The following is a 23,470-nucleotide window of genomic DNA, read 5'->3' as shown; positions in this document are numbered from 1 at the left end:
GACAGAATAGGTTGACGTTTCTTTTTTTCCCTTTTGCGTTTTCTTCCTCCTCAAGCGACCTTTTTCGCGAACAGAGCGATTCGCGGATTGGGAAACCATCTGTCAACGCAGAATTTTAATGTTTTGTGTCGCACCCGGTCAAGGCGCAGGATCTCCACGCGTGAGGTTTTCCTTACACACAGCAAGCAGAGCGGAGCTGCAGGAGCGTGCAGTGTACAGTGGTTCTTTTTTCCCCAGCGATGAATGAAGAGTTAAAGTTGTTGAACTTTTTACCGACCGGAAGTGTTCGCTGTGTTTGTGTGTGTGCGCGCCAGTGAAGTGTGTGCGTGTGCCTCAGTGAAAAAAAGTTACGGCTGTATGTGTGTGGGTTTTGTTGTTGTTCGTATGTGGAATGTGAGCCCGAAAAACCCTGCAGCATCACAAACAACAGCAGCCCCAGCAGCAGCAGCAACAGCAGCAGCAAGAGTAGTGTTGTGATTGGTGTGTGTAGTTAATGGTGGAGTTATTTTTCGATATCTGCCGAATGTGAGCAGAAAGCAAGTGGAGCAAGAATATAGGCAGTGGGCAAGTGCGTTCACATCGCTCCAGGGGAGGGAAAATCTGCCGGGAAACGCGAGCAAGAAGAAAACCGAGAGCAGCGGCGGGCAGCGAAAAAAAGGCACAAGTGTGTGTTTGTAATAAAAGAAGAAAAGTGTGTGCGACGCTGCGATTCCGAGGTTGTATGTGGCATCAAGATGTGGTGTAATAGTCATTAGTACCGACAACGAAAGCTTATGTGCGTGCTTGTGCGCGTGTGTATGTGTTGAACGCGATAGAGAAACGCGTACACACACACAGAGAGGCGTGCGCTCTTTGTAATCAGTTTGCCGGCACTACGCGCCCTTAGTGGCCAGACACAACACCCAGCAGTAAGCGGAAGATAAGCGAATCGGTCCCACAGCGCACGCACCTTCACCGGTCTCTTCGTAGGTCGGTGTGGCGTTAGTTGTTGCTCTCTACCGCAGACAGAACCTACGGGTGCCGTTCGGGGGCACGGTGTTGTGCCTGGGCGGCGATGGGTGCCCAGCAGGTGAAGGAACGGCCGACCGGAACTACCTCTACCCTAGGAGCCGGCAGCTCGATCCGGTCCAGCCGAAACAAACCCCGCTCGTCTAAGGATGCAAGGACGCTCGGTTCAAACATCTTCACCGAACATAGCGGTAAGTTCACTACTCCGGACGCATCGATTGGGTAAAAATCCGGCATGCGATGCCACCCGTATCTTTGGAAGATTTCACACCATGTAAAAGAAACAAGTCTGTTCGCCTAATGCGTATTGTCTACATTTGATGATAGCCGATGTGTGGCGCTACGTTTGACAGAAACATGTTTAATGGCAAAGCCTGTTGTGACCTGTTAAAACGTGAATTTTTTCGAACCAGACCGTATCCGAGCAACACAGACAAAACATGATCCACGCTTGCTCTATGAGTCACGCATACCGAGAGAGAAAGAGAGAGAGAAAATGGGAAGAATTGAAGGAAAAATGGATAACATCCCAAAAAAGGAAATAGCGTGTTGATAAAGGAAAAGATAGGGAACTCCATGTCACAGAGCACCAACGGTGTGTGGGTGAAAATGTTGATAAATACATTTTTCTTTGTAATTTTAGGTTCATTCTACAACGAAAATGCATAACACACGGACGGAGTTGGCAAAGCTCTTACTAGTGCGCCTCCGGAACGAATGATTGTGTCCGCGTGCGCATCTCCACAACTTCTTTTGTTGTTCTTGGCTTTTACCAAGAGGGAAGATGGATAATACCACGGCCGATGCTGGATGCCCTGTACGAAATCAAAACACCTACAATCCTGTAGAATGCTTTTGCACATACACGTGCACACCACCAGCGTATGCAACAAAGCAGCACAGCAGTCACAATGCACGTTTGCACATCATCCACACATCCCAACATCGCCGAATCCACGGTTCCGCTATCATGTTTGGGTCGTGCGCGCACAGGCAAACTCTCGTGGAACGAATCAGGAAGATGCCGTGGAAGAGAATCAGTACCACTCGCACTCGCATTGCTTATCGATTGACCATTTCGTACCACGTTCTTTTGGGCGCTTCATCTGCCGTTGCTTGTGCGTGCGTATGTGTGTGTGTGTAGGAGGCTGTGTATTATGCTACGCTCCTGGGAGTGTGTATTTTATGCTGGGATGGCTGATGTGCGGGCGAAACAAGAGGGTGAAATAATGCTGTTTCCCCTAATACTTTTTTCTACTTTACAATATACTTTCAACACATTGCAATGTGTGCCGTTTCACCGGGGAATGGGTGGTGGTCCGAGGGGTTTTGTGTAATGAAATAGATTTTCAAAGCTATGTTCCTTGTCTCTACGGGCTATCCAGCATCCAGCTCTTGTTTTATTTTCGTTGTATGATGGTTGTTTATAGGTGTTTATGCTGACGGGGGGGAGTGATCACAGAAAGGAAGAGCGAGTAAGCGTGTGGGCTTTGTGAAAAATGCTGTATGCCCGGTTAAGTTAATGTCCAGCGCATGAAACTTGGAGTTGTTGGTATGAAATGTGGAATGAGATTGAGGTTTTAAATTAATATACAGGTCATCCAGGAACTGCTATAGTGAGACTTGAATATTCTCGTACCTGGAATGTCCGCGTACGTGTGTTTGCCTCACTTATGTTCCCATAATGTAACACAAAAGTATGTTAAGCCTTGCCACTTTAGTGGCAAGACAACTCTACAATCGTACCTCTCATACGCGCACCACTTGAAATGGCCCTTACATGTCCATAGGCCGGTTGTGAAGGATATTTGTGCGTTTTCTTTATACAATACAGCTTAATAATGTATACCATTAGTGATAACCAACTCTGATAGAAAGCTGGCCGGCTACTTCTTTAAATTTTATCACTCTGTCTCTTATTTATGTAAAGATGAAGGGAAAAGGCCAAAAACCAGCACTGATTCATTTGGTTTGCATAATTGGTCTCTTAGACGATGTAATATTTAACCAAGAACATATTTATCAATAGTACAAAAATACCCATTACAGAAAGACAAACATTAGTAAAAAACAAAAAACGGATCATTTCTATCAAATTAGAAAGCCTTATCAAATTGTTTTATTTTTAATTTTTTTACTAGCTGCATAGATACTTTATCAATGCAACGCAGAACCGCAAAAGACATGACGACTCTGCGGCAAAATTGTTACCGATGCAGGGACCAGTGATAACAGAATAATTTTTAATAATTTATAGTAGCGCAAACAGTATGGCTGTGAAGGTTATTTGTGAAACTTTTTATCAAAATAACCTAATTTAACATTTCTCAAGATATTTAGACCTTTACAACATTAAACTTCTAAGAAAATCGTATTTAAATCTAACACGTCCATCTTTCCGCATTGAAAAGTTTTTTTTTCGAACATCTTTGTTTTGGATTCTCCTTCCTTTCATTGAGCGTAAAAGAAGGGTCTAATTGATATGCTCCTGCCCGTCTGACGTACTTTAGCACTCCAATCCACTTTGTTTTGTAGATTTGTTTACGCATGAATGGTTCGGAAACTCGTTGTCCGGACGCACAAATGCATCCACAGTGTGCAGTCAGAAACTCCCCCCGAACGAATAGCGTGCCACCATACGGACGTACGAATGCTGCAACAAGCATAGCCGCGTACACAAGACAAGTTCCCCGTTTGGCTGCAGTGTGGTAATTACTATCACACGCTTGAATGTCTTGCCATTGGGTTTTGTAAGACAAGCTTCCAGCGTATGGGGGGGGGGGGGGGGGGGGGGAAGGGTCTGGAAATGGTCTATTAAGGTGGGCCACTGACAGTCACATTCAAGACTTTTTTTCTGCTTTGTTTCTTTGCATGGCAGGTTAGCTAAAGTCGATGGTAAAATAGCTCGATGGTGAGGTGTGTGTGTGTGTGTACTACACCCTTGAAATGGGGAGCTAATTCCGTCTCGTGTCATGCCCCTACTCTGGTGTGATATTTGAGTGTTTAAGGCTTTTTTCTTCTCCCATTTAATAAATGCCTTTTCCGAGGAACATCATGCGGATAAGCAAGCCCTCTGCAACCGTTTACTACAGATGGTTAAATTTGTGGCGCATTGTTACAATATTTGTTCGAAAAAAGGAAGTGCATTTTTGCCCGATTTATTGTTAGAATTTGTTAGACAGGATGATGCAGGTTGTGTGTAAAGTTAGATGTTAATGATGACTTCCCTGCTACAACAGCCCAACTGTTTTCGTACCCTTATTTCGTTTGTTTATTGCTGTAAAGCAAGCATCCTTATTACAGCGTCTGGAGCGAAGCGAAGGTCGCATGTTCTCTCTTTTCCCCTTCTCTATATACGGGCCGATAGTCAAATAACCCCGTCCCCTAATTGAGGCCGGTTAAACGGGATCGAGAATCCAATTAAACATACCGAATCATCGTAAACGTCTATAGTAGCGCTACAGGAACAGTCGCAGATGTTGCTCACTGTGTGGCATATTGATGTCGTTCGATCGTTCATGCGGTCGTTTGATACGTTTCCAAATACAGTAGAAGATATGGATATATTTCAAGAAACTGTCGATTGATTTGCACTGTGTGCACACGGTAACCTTTCGAATTTGGTTTGGGAAGTTTAAAAATATAAAACCCTTCGTGTGGCGGTCGGGCAGCTAAAAAGTGCGATATGTTCCAAAAGCGAAACCTTTTTCAGTGACATTTCCATTTTCACTTGGCGTTGATTTGAGTCGCATTTTTATTTATAAACAAAATTGGCTTCGAAACGAGGTTCGCCTTTCCGTTTCACTTCATTCTCAAGGAACTGGGAAGATTTCCAATGATGAAGGTGTCAAGGGAACTAGTTCTTTTTAAGTAAATTTTATGTGCACTTATTTATTTATTTGTTCGTTAGTCTTCATTTGTTGAAACAGGCCGCTTTTTACCTGTGTCCTGTCCAAAACGCCGGCAATCGTTCCAGACAAAGGGCGAAACAAAGCATCTCCGTGTAGTTTACTACGCGTACATGCGCGTGTGTAACCGTGGTCGTGGCCTCTACTTCTTCTGCTGTTCGTTTCGGCCGAACGTTTTGGCTCGTGCGGCGGGGGTTAAATCCACCCTCATGCCAGCGTCTAGTACGCCGGGATGGCCGGAAATCTTGGCGCTGGAGAAAGGGAGCAAAAGGCTGTATGTGTGTATGTGACGGTCTGTGTACGTCTGTACGGTTACAACTCCGGTTTGCCGGAGTAGTTGGTTGTCGTCGTCACTCCGTACACACCGGGAGCAACTCTGCGCAGAAGCGATATTTTTTTCGGAAATCGTAGAGCAGCAGCAGCAGCAGCAGCAGCAGCCACTTGTATCTGAAAGAGGTCCTTGCTGAGTTGATACTCGTGCGTGCGTCTGTGTGCGCGATTGAATGTTGCATCGTGTTCCACCGGCACTTCCTTGTTTCTGACAAATTAATGCGTTGTTGGTATAATGCTTTGGAAAGCAAATATACGGCAGCAAAACACGCAGTAACGAATACGCGATTGGTTTCGTATTTGGAGTGAATTTTTTAAAATGTTTGTCATGTCAGATTTGATTAGAATGGGATCGAGTTTACCTCGGAATATAAGGAAAGCCCCGAAGATATATGAATGTAATATGAAAGTCGTCCAATGTCAGCTTCTGGGCAGCTGTTCAACTATTACTACCTCGTTATTGATTTCCTACCATGGCAATATTATACGATCTTACGAACTGTTCTAGTATTGCAAGCAAAGCTCACCAGGTTTTGCCAGAATGTTAATGGCCAACTTCCCATGGTGGATGGAACATTATTCAGACCGTTAAGTACCTTCATGCTAGTTTATTTCCTCTCCATATTCACTCTGCATAGGATATTCCGAAGTCTAGGCGAATGGTACTTCGGAAACCATCTTCTATAAAATAATCCACATTTTGATATGCGTCCACGAAGTTTTTATTGTTGGTCTATGGTTGCCTTTTGTAGAACATTCGTTTCAAACAAGTGAACATGTTATGCTTTCCTAGCGAGGCGCTAATAAGAGTGCCATCTTTGGTGATGCTAACGAACTCCGATTTACGAATGGATGACTTAGATATTGATGATCACACTTTTGAAGTCGTTCCACTTCAAAGATCCAAAGCACCAACAAACAGTGATGGTGAACCAACACCAGAGATTGAGTGAATTTCTCCCACATTTCTCTTCGAAGATCACAGAAGATCTTGCCAGCGTTCTTGAGAAAATTGTTCAGAAAGTTTTGCTTCTTCCTTATCGGTTCAACACCCTCAAAAGGTCTAGAGGCCGTCCATTTCTGGCTTTTCTTGACTTTATTTACCCCCCTAGATAGTCAGTCCTGCGTAAGCATGGGATTTTGTACTGGTCTTGTCGTGTGAAGACCGCTACTAATACACCACCGGGCTGCCTTAAATACTACCAATACTAGCGAATATTTTAAAGATGGAAAAAGGAATGCAAGCGTTAAATTGAAGTGCGCCCAACTGTCTGCAATTATTTAATGGATGCTTAAAATATCCTCTATAAAATCAGACGTCAAAATATATGGTTCAATATACAGTTTCCAATAACATTTGGTTATAAAATTAAGTTGCCTCATTTCTTCAAAATATAAAAACAACGTACAATTGAACCGTATATGCTTTACGTTTAACTTAATAAGTTCCCTTTCGGATGATGTCCTACGATCATTGCCAATAAAGTACACGTGTTATGTTACGTGAGGACTGCGGCCTGCGGTTTCGGTGTATCGCACATGTCACTGCAGCGTATGGCGCTGTGGCTAGGATTAGTTGCATGGCAAAATACTGCGCGTTGTATAAACAATCCATGCCCACCCACTTGCATAATATTACATGTTTCCTGTGAAGCCTTACAGATGACTTGGTTAGGAAAGAAAAACCCTTATGACTGGGGCTTACTTTTCCCGAACGCTGCGGAAGGTAGCAGTGTGCTGGAATTGAAAATGATCGGTTGTTGGTGTGTGGTTTGATTGCTTTTAAAATAAGCTTCAAATAAACAATGTTCCTTTCGTTAAAAATGTGATTGCAAGCACCACTCGCACAGAAGCGGAAGGAATATTTCCTTTCCGTTGATTAAATATTGATCTGTTGTCGTCCCATTGAGAGCAAGAGGAGGCAAAGCGAAACTGTCCGATACAGCTTTCGCGTGTTGTTGCTTTCGGTTCTGTGGAAGACACGAACAGCTGGGATCCGCCTGGGATGCGACAGTGCCACCGGCAGCAGTAATGCCGCTACTCGGAGCATAAGAGAGTCGGTTTATGCCTAGAGTTTATCCTTATATGGTATTCCTTGCCGTTGTACGTAATGAATCCGCAAAAGTGGGAGTGAGTGAGTGGGATCAGAACGACGGAGATGGACAGACGGACTGCAATAGAGAGAGAGTGAGGATATCGAATGCAGGAATAATATCAAGTAAAAGGAACATCGGGAACAACTGGCCACGCTTGCCGTGCTCTGAACGAGACTATCATCAGCCCTCTGCTGTTCAACACGTTCAAGGACAGCACAAAGTTCCACTTACCAGTATGTTTGTAGATTTTCCGCTGGTCAAATTGAAGTTGTGCCAAAATGCATATTGTCTGATTTCTCTTGGCAATATCGTTTTCAGAATGCTTTCTCTTAAATGGAATAAAAGAGAAATGGTCGAAGAATATGCTTAATGTTAATGTGTTAATAATTTGGTAATGTTCTCAAAAAGGATGTATCTCTGGTTAAAGTCAGACCCCTTATTGAATGGATGACGTGGAACAGATGTGTTTTCAAGTTCAAACTTTAAGCCCTTGCTATGGTCAATGTTTTCTGGGGCGTTCCGGTGACGTATTGGTAGCGATGTCAGGTCTTCACATGACAGGAACAGTCCAAAATCCCATCTGGACCAAACTCTCCCATATGCTATGAGTAAATCCTTATTGATGTGCTGCGACCACTTGAGGTTTTTGATTGTCCAGGGAAAGAAGAGATTCAATATTTTCCCGACAATATTGACCGTGAAACACCTACAGAAACGAAGTACGAATTTTTCATTATGCTTGCTCTTTAGAATATCTCACCGAGCTTATAACAATTGACCGGAATAAAACATTTTTGTTTTGCGCTAATTGCAAAACCGTCCCGCCACAAGCGAAGGGAAAATCATTTTAGATACCTATTTTTAAAACATTGTTGCCCAATTTTTTGTCTCACCATCTTGTTGTCGTGAGTGGTGTCACCCCTACCCCATGCCGAGAGTGTGTAAATGTATCGTCGATCGGTCGTCACTTTCACCGTTGTATGCTCTTGGTGCAGTTTTCTTTTTGTTTCTTGGTTTAAATGAAGCAACAACAAAAACAAAAATCTTCTCGATTTATTCGTACGAACGATTCTCGCAGTTGTGTATGTGGTGGGCCCACCACATTCATCCCCACACCCCACGCACCGTAATTCGGTGAGTAACCTTTTTGCGATGCTTGCGGGAGTCAATTAACGAACGGCGCAATGGAATCGTTCACCGTAATCTCGATCCGATTCGGCAGAATTGGCAGTGTGCTCGGGAGGATGAATTACATGCGCAATTTACCATGCACAATGCGTTCTTTCGGGCTGGATTTTCGTACCGAACTAAGCAGCAAAAGCATTTACCTTCTCTGTGGCGTAATGCGTGCAACGACTCCTTATGTTTGTTGGAATAATTTGCGCTTCTTTAAGGGCGCGGAATGCGCATTATTGCATCAATTATTTTTATCTGCTCCGCTGACTGACGTCTGTTTGGATAATGAGGGCCTCGCTTTCGCTTTTTTTTTTTACTGTGCGGCAATTTGAGTCATGAATCAATTGTGATGATTTGTAAAATTTTGTGCGAACATCTTTCAACAGTCCAAAATAGGTGGTTGCTCTATTAGAAATGGAACTATACGGAACAATGTAGTTCATCTTACTCTTCTCGGAGAGCTTTAATCTGTTTTGATTGGTGACAACCGGCAATGTTTGCTCTTGACAATGGGTGCACCATCGAATGGGTGGTGTGTGGGCTGTGTCGCTGCAGTATCTCGTCCTACACGGTTACTTGTTCTTCCAAAACAAACCTTGCCCCCGGGGGGCGATCGGCGATTCTCCATCTCTCCAACGCGCAAGTTCTAGCGAAACGGAGAATCAAGATTGATGGCTTCCCCAGCAGAACCGCTTTGGCTCACATTATCGTGAGCATATATTGCACACAAACAGACCGCCACCCGGTCACCGCACACCAGCACAGCAGCAACATGCATTTCGGTGGCCGCGGCTGCTGGCGTCCGTGTTGCTGCTTCATCAATGCGCTGGTGTGTTCGTTTCCTGTGTGTTTCAATTTCCATTCTGTGGTGTGGGGCAAGGATGGGCGGATCGGCTGGGCGGGAATCAACCGCTAGCCATCATCATTTCGGTTACATACCTTCCGCCCCGGTTATTGGCCGGCGAGAGTACAAGAATCACCAACCGGTATGTTTCTTGTCCAACCCCAAACGGATGTGTTTGTGTGTGTGTGTGTATGGGATCTTCTATAGGGAGGTTTTGGGAGGTGGAAATAAGTGTTATAATTGACGAGATGGCCCCAAGAGAGACTCGGCAAACAGCAGCGCCACCGGCTTTTTTTTCTTGTTTGTGGGAAGTATTCGAAAGCGATGCTCTTTACGCTTTAGCCGAATTCTAGCCTGTCGGTCGGAGATCGGTTAAAGAACGGTAATGGATGGGTTCCGAGGAGGAAATTCAAATAAACAGTGTAAAATATGCTAACGGAAATCACGCCCATGCTGTACGGCACCGGGTGCTGCTACCGGCACGGTTTGCAATGCAGCAGAATCGTTTCTTAATGTGTGATGAGTCAGTGGTAAAGTTTGATTTTTTTTTTTTGAGGATCGTGTCTACATTCTAGATTTTATAACGAACGAAGCGGAATTCAAACATTTGAATCAACGCTGTTGAACTTATGTGTTGACTATCATGAAGGTTGTCTAAAGGTCCGTGAAGTTCTTAGAATACATGAAACTCTTGAACAATTGGTGATTTTACCCATTTTTGTTTCACTTTTCCGAAGGTGTCTTTGAAGATATATTTGCAGTCTTTAAACAGTCATTCAATATTCCTGACAGAGATTCTGAGTAGTGAAGGGTTGGGGAGATTCTGAGAAAAGTCCATGATTCCAAGATTATTTTCCAATTCCATCCAGGATTTTGACCTTCAGCTTTTCCGTCATGCATCCCTTCTCGGTTTCTGAGGATTCTTCAATCTTTTAAGAGACGATTTTCCTAATTTGAGAGAATCGTAACTAAAGAGTCATATGAATGACTATTCACAGGAGGTTCATTAAGCACAACACTAATTCTAATTCATTTGCAGAATTAATTTGTTTGAGTCATTCCTTTGAAGATTAATTTAGACTCGTGAATCAGAATGAGACCTGAATGTAGTTCATCAAACATACCATTTATACAATTTGTTGAAGAATTTCCACGGAAGTATCGCGGGAATCCCCTGATTATTTTATTCCTGATACCAATTTATTAGTTTTAAATGGTCCAAAAGAGATAATCCAGAAAGAAGTGAATAATCCAGTCGTAGATTGAGTATTTTAACTTTGAGCAGCTTGAAATTGTAGGTCTCTAGGTCTGGTCCCGTAGGCCATGGATTGACAACGAGCTGAATCGGTCGATCGGACCCATATCGGACGTTCCGGATTCAGTTGTCTTGGGACGAAACTAATCTTAATAATTCCATTCTAAAGCACACAGCCATCAGTGATGTAATATTGTAAGTTAACAGCCGCAGGTATCACATGATATTGAGGTGATGACCCCACTAACACACCGTAGCCCGTAGAACCGACTGACTCGGACGGACTTACCCGGCAAGGTTGCACGATCGTTATCCGTTTCGTAGCCTCCTGAAGTGTGTACTAATTCGTGACATTATGTGCAAATGTGCCAATTGGGCGGGCGGGCAGAGAGCAAAGCCGGCGACACGAAAATCGCCTTCTGCACGATGGGAACGCGTTGCGTATGATAAGTCTCGGCCGTTTTCGTACACCGGCAGATCGCGTGTCATCGCGACGTACGGAGCCATGGGCGTCCCTTGGGTGTATTGAAACGCACGGGGCCGGTTGAGCAGCACTGTGTGAACTTCCAACCGAGAGGCAATTGCTCAAAACCCTAAAGCAGGAAACCGCGCTATCTCGGCGAACCGATTTGATTTTGTGTGAAGGTTACGTCATGCGTCGATTGTGTAGGTACGCTACGGTGGCGGGGTTTATTGCCGGTGTGTTGTATCATGACACACAGGCTAACTACCATTTCGAATGCCTTCTCCCCCGGGGAGGGAGATGATGGGAAGAACTGATTTTCTGTCGCAGGTTTGACCGTCCGGATGGGTTACCGGTCACCATCAATGGTGTTTGTTATGATCGAAGCTTCATCACGCTGAACGCGAGGAAGAGAAGTAAGTGACAAGGTTATCGGGGGTCGTTTTAGGGATTTTTTTGGGGGCTTTTGCTTAAAAAATGCCAACAAAATTACTACCCCGCCAACCTTGCCATCAATATATAGAGGAATTGTCAGAGGTGGAACATAGAAACCGGGTGAGTTTCATCAGGGTTTTGTGTGTGTTTTTTTTTTGTTCAACGTTAGGCCCATTATACGAACTTTATCGAAAAGGAACCACCATCCAATTGTTCTCCGCTGGTAGATCATACTTCCAGAATGACGAATCGTTACACCAGAAACCATCGCCTAGACACAAATGTAAACTTTGTGTAGCACTTTAAGGACCGGTGGTGTCTAATTTCTTCCTCCCCGGCTGAAGATTATCTGCGGCTTGGATGCAGTGAGCGATGACGCGATGGCGCTGCTGCTCGATGTTTATAAAGTGGTTCCCACCGATTTGTGTTTGTGTACTTTGGTACGCCGTGACGTTGCAACGATAGTGGCCAGTAGCGCGTTGTGACGTTTACGGCGAGGAGGCGGAGGTTTCTGTTGATGTTTATATTTACACACAAGCCAAGGAGACACCGGAGGGCCGGCTTGTTGACGGAGCCGGGTGCAGAGAGAGAGGGAGAAAAAAAAACGCTAAGCATTTGTAACGTTATATTATTTGCCGTTGCCTCTATCGTCTCTATCGTCCTAGTGTAGCAGCATATTCTCCGTTCATCGTGCCACAAATGGATGGCCAGCTTTTTTTTTGTTTTTTGCGTGCCTCATTTTGGGTGATTTCTGGCAAAGTAATTTGTTTGAGATGTCTATTACCAATTGTAAGCAAACTTGTTTTGCGGTGGACTTCATGTGTCCAAAAGATTAAGCCGTTAATAAAGTGCCTTGTGATGGAATGTGTGTGGTCTTCTTCTCCTTTATTGGCACAACAACCTCATAAGAGGTCTAGGTCTAGGCCTGTCATTGCTGGCTTTCTGTGACTTTATGTACCCGTAACTGGACAGTCAGTTCGGGATGGGTTGGCGGGGGTCCGGATGGGATTTTGGTCCATTCCGTTCGTGTGAGAACCGACTCCAATACCATCATGCCACCGGACCGCATCACTGTACGACGTGTGTGACCGAGTGTGGTATTAGAGAGTTTTAATTGTCTATGAAGTCTTGTTTTCTTAGCTGATATAATATTTTGATAATAAAATATTGTATACTAATGCATATGTATATTAATGCACCAGTCAGTCAGACATGTTCCTTCTTGTGTGATTAGACAGTTTTAGACAAATAATCTATTCTCTCTAGAATTATTTCTATCACATGGTCAGACATCAGAGTTCCCGATGAGATATGGACTACGTCAACCTTGGGGATACTAAACCAAACATTAAGGAACAAGATCAACATCTTAGACGACTACATTAACCATTTCCCCCCCTAAATAAAGACCTTAATTCTACCCTTAATGGTTATTCCAATGCGAATGTATAACTTGGTTCTATTTTAGGGAATTCTGCAAGATAACAACATGGTTTTGCCCATTTTTCCATACCATGATTTATAACCGAAAATTAATGGAGCATACAGCTCCACAAGCTCCGCGAACCGTTTTACGTTTTTCTGTGTGTGTGTGTTCCTGAGGAGTTGTTTTCGTTGTTCTTCCTGTACCGAAAGGTAATTGCAAATGCAATTTATGTTTCACGTGTGAGCAAACACCACCCTATTGTTTGGGGATGTTGTACAGCGAGTGACATAATGCAGGTTGGCCAGTCTCCAAACAATACCGATACCGAAAAGCGCCATAGCAGTGAGAGACCATGTCAAGGTCAGCCTCACTGTTTGACAATATCAAATGATATCGATTCGGGATTCTGGGCAAGGTAGTAGTAATATTGATTCTGTCGGGTGGGTAACCTTATATGGGTTTAATGTCGTAAGCCGGCTAAAAGCAACCAAGAACGATGAAGTATGTTGGCCTAATAATTACAAATACAAATAGGAATATTATTGAAAAGCATTAGCAAAAAAGTCAAATATTCATTGACGGTCACAGGTCGTTTATGGGCGCGAATTTTCTCTTTCGCTTATGCGTTTGTACTGCGGTTACAAGATTATTATCCCCATCGTACTACCATGTTGCCCTCGACCTTATTACGGCCGGTCGTGTTTTATGTTCTGTTCTCGGGAAGCGAAGTTAGAGGGGTTGTGCATTTGATGGTAGATAGTGTACCAAGACCAACTCTAGACCGGATCGTCGTTAGGCCGAGACGGTGTCAGTTGCTGTCCCGTCACCGGCAAACGATACTTTGTCAACAATTATTCACTCCCGAAACGATGCAGGAAGGGTCTTTTTGCAAACTGTAGAATAATTATATTTGTTTAAATAAGTGTAGAGCAAATATTTGCAATTCTTTTGAATTGATTAAACTGTGTGAGTCATATTGGTATTGTACTTTGGTAAAGGAAACGAAATGATTGCTCGTATTAATAATGATAAAGATATTATACAAATGTCCAAAAGAGGTGGTGGTACATTAGAAAATTTAATTAAAAAAATAATTGAAACGAGTTCAAGTCTATTCACCAAAACCCCTTCCATTTATATAAATGAAATGGGAAGAACTATTTAGTCACATGATAATTTTTTGCCATTTTTTAATAGCATCCGTTAGTTCTCGTTCGTTCAGTCCGCACTGCTTCGTTCGTTATGGGAAAAGCACATTCTTCTGTAATGATGTATCTGCGGTGAATAATAATGGTTACCATTAATAACCATCTTAACCACCGGCCCTACGAACGGGGTAGAGCATGCCTCGCTGCGTCATATGCTGCGTCCTCCCCCCTCAACACGATAAGGGAGGCGAAAGTCTATGCGGTTACAGAGGCCACAATCCCCCCACGATGCTGGTAGACATATCAATCGCACTCACGCTTTCGTTCGCCAAATGTACGTCGGAAAGCAAGAGCACATCGCCTTGATGCTTTCTTTTCACACGCCATTGCGATGTCTGAGTGTGTGAATCACGCGTCGGTCGTCGATTTGCGCGCTGCTGTTTTCGGCAGCGGTGGTGCGCATATTTGAAGGTCTCGAAAAGTGTTTTGCATTTGCATGCTGTTGCACGAAATTGTACCAGATTTTGTAAGCATCGATGGAAAGTGGTTGCTGTTTCGTTAGCGCGGGCTTTGACTGATGGCCATGGATAAATTAACTCATCGAATTGAAATAATTGCAAGGTTTACGGTGCAACGAACTCGTTCCTTGGCTTGTTGAGTGGTGTTGCCATTTGCAGCTATCTTTTCTAGGGCAGATGCGCACTTGTTGAGGGTTTAAGCTTTGCCGTACACGATGGCATATTTATATCTTTATTCTTTTACGTTGGAATTGTAGTTTTTTTTAATGCCGATTTCTTGCTTTCTTTACAGAGGCACTGCTTCAATCACGCCCATTACCGCACATACCACCACCGGGCAGTTTGCTGCCGACCGACCTGCTCGGTCAGAATCAGGATGGGTTGGAAAATCACACCGGTACCATGCACTCGCAGGGCAGTTCGAACACCGCCCAGTCCAGCTTCGAGACGGCGCACCGATGGACGTCGAAGGAGAACCTGTTGGCACCCGGACCGGAGGAGGACGATCCACAGTTGTTTGTCGCGCTGTACGACTTCAAGGCGGGCGGTGAAAACCAACTGAGCCTGCGGAAGGGTGAACAGGTGCGGATTCTTTCGTACAACAAGTCGGGCGAATGGTGCGAGGCCCACTCCGATTCCGGACATGTCGGCTGGGTACCGTCGAACTATGTGACCCCGTTAAACTCGCTGGAAAAACACTCCTGGTACCACGGGCCAATATCGCGCAACGCGGCCGAGTATTTGCTTAGCTCGGGCATTAACGGTAGCTTTCTGGTGCGCGAAAGCGAAAGTTCGCCCGGGCAGCGTAGCATCAGCTTGCGGTATGATGGGCGCGTCTACCACTACAGAATATCGGAGGACTCGGACGGCAAGGTGTACGTGACGGCCGATGCCAAGTTTAACACGTTGGCGGAACTGGTACACCATCACAGTGCGCTGCACGAAGGGCACGGTTTAATTACGCCGCTGCTGTACCCGGCACCGAAGCAGAACAAACCGACCGTGTTCCCGCTCAGCCCCGAACCGGATGAGTGGGAGATCTGCAGGACGGACATCGTGATGAAGCACAAGCTCGGCGGTGGACAGTACGGCGAGGTGTACGAGGCTGTGTGGAAGCGGTACGGCAATACGGTGGCCGTTAAAACGCTCAAGGAGGATACGATGGCGTTAAAAGATTTCCTGGAAGAGGCTGCCATCATGAAGGAAATGAAACATCCAAATTTGGTGCAACTGATAGGTGGGTTTGCGTTCGTAACAGACGGCCACAGGCGGGTGCTGGGCATGGCAGGAATGATAGCATAGTTCATGTTTTTTTGTTGGTATAATCACAAAGCGTGGGTGTGTGTATAGGAGAAAACATAAAACAAATCTGGTTTAATGAGAGCAGTTTGCCACACCATTTACGACACAATTTTTCGGAATCTCTTTGCTTCATTAGCAAGGAATCGTTTACAGACAACTTCACAGGTTAATTTGCTACTCCATCTATGTCACTTACTGTTTTAAAAAAATGAGGCTGCTAGTAAATCGTAATAGGTACATAGGTGGAATGGTAATAGGTGGAAATTGGTAAACCCAGTCCTAACATTTTAATAATTTTAAAGCTTAATTTTCTCAATTCTTCTGCCTCTGAGTATACAATTTTAATATTAATTATAAAAGAGGTTTTGTATTACTCGTAAAAAATATTTTGCAAAAAAGTTTATTTATTTTTTGAATGATAGTCGTTTACATTAATAGTTCAAAAACATACACCTAAGGCTAGTTAATCTAATGGCGTAATGCGCATGATGCATGTACTACATAATGTATTGTATTATCATTTTAGGTGTTTGCACGCGCGAACCACCATTTTACATCATCACCGAATTTATGAGCCACGGAAATTTGCTAGATTTTCTACGCACCGCCGGTCGGGAAACGTTAGATGCCGTGGCATTATTATATATGGCTACACAAATCGCTTCGGGCATGAGCTATCTCGAAAGCCGCAACTTTATCCATCGTGATTTGGCGGCACGCAACTGCCTGGTTGGCGATAACAATCTCGTAAAGGTGGCAGATTTCGGGCTGGCCCGCCTAATGCGTGACGATACGTACACGGCACATGCCGGTGCCAAATTTCCCATCAAATGGACGGCGCCCGAGGGTTTGGCGTACAATAAGTTCAGCACCAAATCGGACGTATGGGCGTTCGGAGTGTTGCTGTGGGAAATTGCAACGTACGGCATGTCACCGTACCCGGGCATCGATCTGACGGACGTTTTCCACAAGCTCGAGTCAGGCTACCGGATGGAGCGGCCACCCGGATGTCCACCGGAGGTGTACGATTTGATGCGGAAGTGCTGGCAGTGGAATGCTCAAGATCGTCCAACGTTCAAAAGCATCCATCACGATCTGGAGCACATGTTTCAGGTAATTGGAGATAGGGTGTCTCTCTAGCGCTAATAGGTCTTATTCGGATAGATTTTCTGTTGACAGGAATCGTCCATTACCGAAGCGGTCGAGAAGCAGCTGCAAGGAGTCGGCGTGATACCGATGCAGCTAACACCGCAGATGAGCAAGAAGCCACACATGGGTATGCAGCAGCAGCAGCAACAGCAGCTACAGCAGCAGCAGCAACAGCAGCAAATGCTACCGCCGCCGCCACAGCAATCGCAACAGCAGCAGCAGGCACAACATGAACCTGCTATAACACCCATCTCCGGTACGCATGCAATGATTTTAAAAGCTCTTCACGTTACAGTTTGCGAATGTGCAAATCGTTGTTAAACTGAACCATTTTACAGATTCGGGTTCGGGTTCGAAGTTCAGCACGTTCGGAAACAAACAACCTGCTACCGCTGGTGTACAGATGCGACGGACCACAAACAAACGTGGCAAAACGGCGCCAGCGCCACCAAAGAGAACAAGGTACTTATTTTCACCGACGGGGGACTGGTTGTTAGAATTATGGCCTCTTAATGACATTTTGTTTTCATTCGATTATCTTTCTAGTTTGCTATCATCTAGCCGTGACTCAACGTACCGGGATGATGATAACTGCAAGCTTGGAGATGGCGAGCAAAACGCTAACGGTACAGCTATTCCCATCACAAAATCGTCTTCTTGCAGTAGTTTCCTTATCGATAAGCTTAGCGATACGTTACGAGGTATTTTATACAAAAGAAAAGTTGGTTACACCTTTGACCGTTTGTTGCTTTCATCTAATTAATGTTGCCATCATGTTGGTCATATTTTTGATGGCAAATGACTGATTATATTCTAACCCAACACTGCGTGTGTTAATCATTACTAAACAATGTGTGTGTTTAGGTATCGATTTAACTGTACTGTGATCGTAGCTTAACAACTGAAGATGGCCAATTATGCCATAAAAAGGTATAAACTTTATTCAAAATCGAAAACGTAACTTTAAACTGCATTAAAATACTACCCTAACAAGCTTCTCGATGATGTAGAAACTAACTACAAGTACTTGATGATTTGACTGCATGAAATATGAGCGACATTTTTTATTGATATTTGTGCTCTTCTATTTTAGGATTTACACGAGACATGGCAAATTTAATGAATCGGGCCACAGATTCTGAAAACGAACAGACCGAGGTGACGCCCGATACCGATACAGACAATCCGGAACCGATTGGGTTTCAGAAAACTCCACAGCAAGGTTCATTTAAGCGTGCTCCGATCATGGGCAATCGTGGACTAGAGACACGGGGCAGTAAGCGTTTAACTGGGCAGGCGCGGCGCGATCAACTTCCACCAGGTGGACAACCGTGTATGCCGGTGATGGGTCCGGGCCAACCACCCATAGTCGGGGCGCTCGAGGTACAGAATGTGAAGAAAGCCATCAACAGATATGGTACGTTGCCGAAGGACGCTCGAATAGGGGCGTATCTTGAATCATTACGCCAAAGCGATGGTACCGTCATTCAGCAAGCGCAGCCACCAGTGCAGTTACCTCAGCATCAGCAGCAACAACACGCCGGACCATTGCCGAGCACGGCTCAGCTGCAAATGGGTCTGAATGCAAACATGTCCATGGTTTCCGAGCCACCACCACCGCCGATGGCCGCAGCAAATGCGATATCGAACAGTATACTAGCGCAGCGAAACGCGGCGGCAGCAATCAAAGCACAACCACAGATGATACGAAGCAACTCCTCGAGTGGGGTCACCATGTCCAACTCGGCTACAGCTAGTCTTTCAAAGCTCCAACGCCATCGTACGACCACCGATGGTTCGATGATGTCGTTTTCCTCCTTCCGCGGGACGGTCGGAAACAACAGCCCAAAACGAGCCATGCAGCCCACTTTAGCCGATCTCGAATTTCCACCACCGCCGGTTGATCTGCCCCCACCGCCGGAGGAGTTTGACGTACCGCTCGAACAACGGGGCAGCGGTATGTTGGAGAAGGCCATGGCTCCGTCGAACGATGTGCGCAATACGGAACCAAGTGTCGAAGAGGCTAGTTCGCGGTTTGGTGTCAGTTTGCGCAAGCGTGAACCCTCCACGGATTCGTGCAGCTCGCTCGGTAGTCCGGCCGATGCCATGATAAATCCGGTGGTAGATTCCGGACCACTTTCTATTCCACCACCACCACCCATTGGTTCGAAGGACCTCAAAGCAGATACCAAGCGGGTAACAAATGTGCCAAAGTGTTTACAGGGTGAAACTGCCGGCGGCAAGAAAGCTGTCAGTATTGGTGGAGGAATGCCGCTGCCCGCCACGTCCGATCCAGCGTCACAATTAGTCAGTGAGCTAGCGGAATCGATGCATTTACCAAAGGCACCTTCGCCGCTAACTGCCGCGCAGGAACCGCAACAGCCAATATCGCATTACAAGTCCTCGGATGTAAGTTCGCTGCGTAAACCGGTTTCTATGTCGAAATCAACCATCCTACCATCCACGAACGCATTGTCAAGCGACAATTACAGCGTGACCGGGCATAACGTGTCGGGTATTCCGCAGCCACCGTTTAAGACGCAACTAAAGAAGGTGGAACCGGGCAAACGAACACCAACCCAGCCGGCCAAGAAGGAAGAAAGCTCCGGTGGCATTATCGATTTTAAGTCACGGTTGCGTAAGGTAGATCAAAACAATGCTGACGTATCGAGCAACGGCAGTGGCGGTGGTGATACCGTCGAGCCAGCATCGAATCTGGACAATAATAACAAACATCAATCGGGCAACAACACGCACAGTATTCATAACAACAATAACATTAACACCACGCTTTCCAGCAATAGTAATGGCAACATTCTAAACAATAATGACAATTCCGCATCATCCTCCTCGTCGGAGAATGAAAATCATCGAACGCAGAAGAGGAGCGAAACAGCAGCGATGTTGGTGGTACGCAATGGTACTGGACTGTCCGGTAAAAACAGTATCGATCCCAGCAGCAAGCTGCTGCTGGAGAACAATGAGCTCAATTCGTTAAAGTTGAAGAAAACGAATGCTTCGGCGACGATAGTGACCGGATCGGCCCCGATCGATAGTAATAAGGTGATCGAGCTGAAAAAGACTGAAATAAAGATTGAGCTGAGCGACGATCGGAAGCGCGAAAGTTTGGAGGGCAACTCGCTCAAAGTGGACAGCGGTGGTGGCAGTGGTGATAATCTGTCTACCGGAAGCAGCGGTGCTGGTGGCGAGGAAGGTGACGGCAAACGCAAAAGCACCGGCAGTATCAGTAGCTTGAAAAAGTTGTGGGAAGCGAAAGAATCTCCAAGCGATCCGTTGAGTGCACAGCTGAGTCCCAAGCTGGGAACTAAAAGTGTGGCAAACATGGTGCCGAAGATAAATAACAATACGGAAGCGGATGATGGGCCGACGGGTGTTGGACACGATACGGTTCAGCAGCAGCCGGAACATCAGCAGCAGCAGCAGCAGCAGTCAAACATCGGGCCGGCAGGATGTGTTGCTACTGGCACATTAGGAAGCAACAAAAAACCGGCAGTACCGATGAAACCGTCGAAGTTTTCTTCCATCTATGCGACACCGGTACAAAATATGATGCAAAGCGCAACGTCCACAGGGCCGAGCGGTGGTACACCCGGTGCTAGTACCATCTACGCAAAAACGACCGATAACAGCAGCAGTGGCCAGCAACCGGACAAACCGCCCGCATCGACAACAGGTCCATCGCCGGCGTCCGCCGGTGCACGGGATAATATACTGGAATCGGTGCAATCGCTGCAGACGAGTTTAAAAATGCCTGTAGCAACCATTTCCGCTACGCAGTGGCTGGCACTGAGCGATCGGCTCAATTCGCTACAGTCCTGCTGCGTTACGTTTGCCGACAACGAAAGTCTGCCACCGCACGCCAAATTTCATTTCCGAGAGCTAGTCACGCGGGTGGAAAATCAGGCACGTTCGTTGCGCACCGCCAGTAACAAAAACGTTCAAGACAACGAAAAACTCGTCCAGGAGGTCGGCCAATCGCTGAAGCAGATATCGAATGCCTTGCACAGGTAATTTCAAGTAAAGTTGGTTGCTTTCGATGAGGAATTCTAATTAGATGGGTTTTTTTTTTAAATAAGTTTATTTTTCTTTCTTTGGAGATGATTCTGTTAGTATGCAGTACTCCTAGTGCCGCGCAGAAGATTACTGGAATCATTGTTTTGTAGTTTGCTGAAAACATATGTTTAATTTTATAAAACTGTTTCGGTTTTGTTCGTATTACACGAGAGCGGAAGTGAAAACGGGTTATTTTTTTCTAATCCCATTTGTAAATTTCCGATGGCGATTGTTTTGTGTGTGCCTGTTGCAAACGATACACAATCTTAAATCTGCTTGCACATTATAATGGCCATTTTAAAGATCTAAATCGAAATATCGTCCATCAGCTTTTGGTTGCAATGGTTTCCATCCTTGGCACTCGGTTTCATTATGTGTACTGTGGAAGCGTTATGGTGCGTAAGTGAGTGGTTTTTGAATACACGGAGAGTATTAACGTACAGCAAAGTCTATGTATACACACATACACTATTATAATACATTATGCATTTGTGTATTATGTATGATTGAGTCAAATACATTGAAACCAACCAAAACTTTTGAAATAGATAAATATCATGCAGTTAACAGTTTGAACAAAAACGAAAAGGGAAATATGCATTACCATTATGCGAAGCAGTTATATCCATCCGGTGCGGAACAATCCAACGAAACAACAGCATGCAGTCAGGCGAGGGTCGAGAAATGCATGATGAAAGATGCAACATTAATTCGGAAAGGATGCAAATTTTAAACAAACCGATAATACTACGCGATGCTCAATGAATTTGCCAAAAAAAAAACATGATCGAGAAATACAAAGGAAAAGAAATAGACACGCCTCAGCAAACAAACCAGTTGTACTTCCATCCCTCCCGCGGTTTTCTAGCTTAGGAAGGCTTCGTTACGAAGCGTTAATGTTGGGTATAATTATTTGTATCCCTGTCGATTTGTGGTGTACTTTTCATTTGGCTGTAGATATCCAACAATACTTTTGCGCGTATTGATTCGGGAGGATGGTAAATGCAGGGATTTATGTATGTATGGTTAACGATATTAGGAAACACCATTAATTTTAATTTCGACTCTTTGATCGAGCGAACATCGTCGGCTTTCAGGGAGGGAGAGAAAGGGCATGCTAGCAGTGTGCAAAGGTGTAATGAATTTTAATGCATTGTTAGTGATAGTTTTAAACCAGAGATGGACACACGAACACACTGAAATCAGCCTGGGCTTAAAGCCAGGTAAATACCGTAGAAGACTGTAAAACGTTTACGTTTCTAAGCATATAAGGAAAACACCCGAGGCAAAAAAAAATCCGGTAGCAGTTAGTGAACCGATCGCTCTTGCGCGCTGGTGGACCATTTGATAATTAGCGTTGAAGATGTTTCATTTTCAACAAATAAACACTGTTGCGACTGTGAAATGTATGCTAGAATTTAATACCGAGCAAGCAAAAGTGAAATGTGCTTGGTACCAAAAGATACCAAAAAAAAAAATAATAATGTGGAAATATCGGAAAGGACGAAAGTGGAAACTTTCAGGCATGAATTATAATTGGTGGTTATATTTCTGTTTTTAAAAGCACCCAAACCTGCAGCACTTGTCAGCTGTGTTTTGCGAGAAAAATTGCAGTAAACTATTATCACAGCAGATATTTTAATATTATCCATTGTTAAGCCAAAGAGCTTAAGACTTTACTTTTTGTTTTAAATCAATTATGCATCGTTTGGACAGAACCGATGAAACAACGCGGTAGTTTGGAAGGAAAACAACAAACAACAAAAAACACACATATAATTATGACTGCATTTTAAGAATTGTAAAACGGGGAAGCAAATTTTTATCATAAGTTGCCGCTTAACTTATTTAAATAGCACTGGGAAAATGGCAAACACGGGAAAACATAGGACTAAACTATAGCTCTAGACGCTTTTTTAATGCATGAGACCACCCTGGCAGAATGGGCCCGGGGATACAGTTGAGTTACGCATTTGCATGCTTCCTTCAGCTCCTACAAATGTCACGGTCAGATTCGTCTATCGCTAGGCTCTGTATGTATGTATTAGGAACCGTAGGTGGTGTGATGGATGATGATGCTGTCTAGTAATGATATAAAAGTCGCTCTCCTCGTGTGTGCGTTCACCGTACTACGGATATGAACACTGCAACATGCTAGTCGTAAATGGTTATACTATCATTAGATTTTAACGCCTATTCATAAGGAGGGAAGTGTAAAAGCGACGAACGCCAGGGAGTGTGTGCACTTCAAGACGCATGAGTGTTTCACTGGATTGAACCGGGGGCTGCACGAATGCGGAATGGGGTTTTATTATAATATTTTATTTGAAATCGAAAA

At 44.7% G+C, this 23,470-nt stretch overlaps 1 protein-coding gene across 2 annotated transcripts; it reads left to right on the top strand.

Moving 5' to 3' along the window:
• Window positions 1–615: 615 nt before the first annotated feature.
• On the top strand, window positions 616–22,678 carry LOC128300683 (tyrosine-protein kinase Abl). 2 transcript variants are annotated; one of them, XM_053036839.1, is made up of 7 exons: window positions 616–1,199; window positions 14,900–15,844; window positions 16,436–17,022; window positions 17,089–17,314; window positions 17,397–17,520; window positions 17,605–17,684; window positions 18,152–22,678. In XM_053036839.1, the coding sequence occupies exons 1-7, from the start codon at window positions 1,055–1,057 to the stop codon at window positions 21,088–21,090; spliced, it is 5,046 nt and encodes a 1,681-aa protein (XP_052892799.1). In that variant the 5' UTR covers window positions 616–1,054; the 3' UTR covers window positions 21,091–22,678. The 2 variants fall into 2 exon arrangements, with proteins under 2 accessions (XP_052892799.1, XP_052892798.1); XM_053036838.1 differs by having other exon boundaries at window positions 17,605–17,759.
• The last annotated feature ends 792 nt before the right edge of the window (window positions 22,679–23,470 follow it).

Source organism: Anopheles moucheti, chromosome 3, assembly GCF_943734755.1.
Source record: "Anopheles moucheti chromosome 3, idAnoMoucSN_F20_07, whole genome shotgun sequence".
NCBI classification, from domain to species: domain Eukaryota; kingdom Metazoa; phylum Arthropoda; class Insecta; order Diptera; family Culicidae; genus Anopheles; species Anopheles moucheti.
The sequence above is the reverse complement of the archived record's forward strand: the minus strand, read 5'-3'. Positions and strand labels throughout refer to the sequence as shown.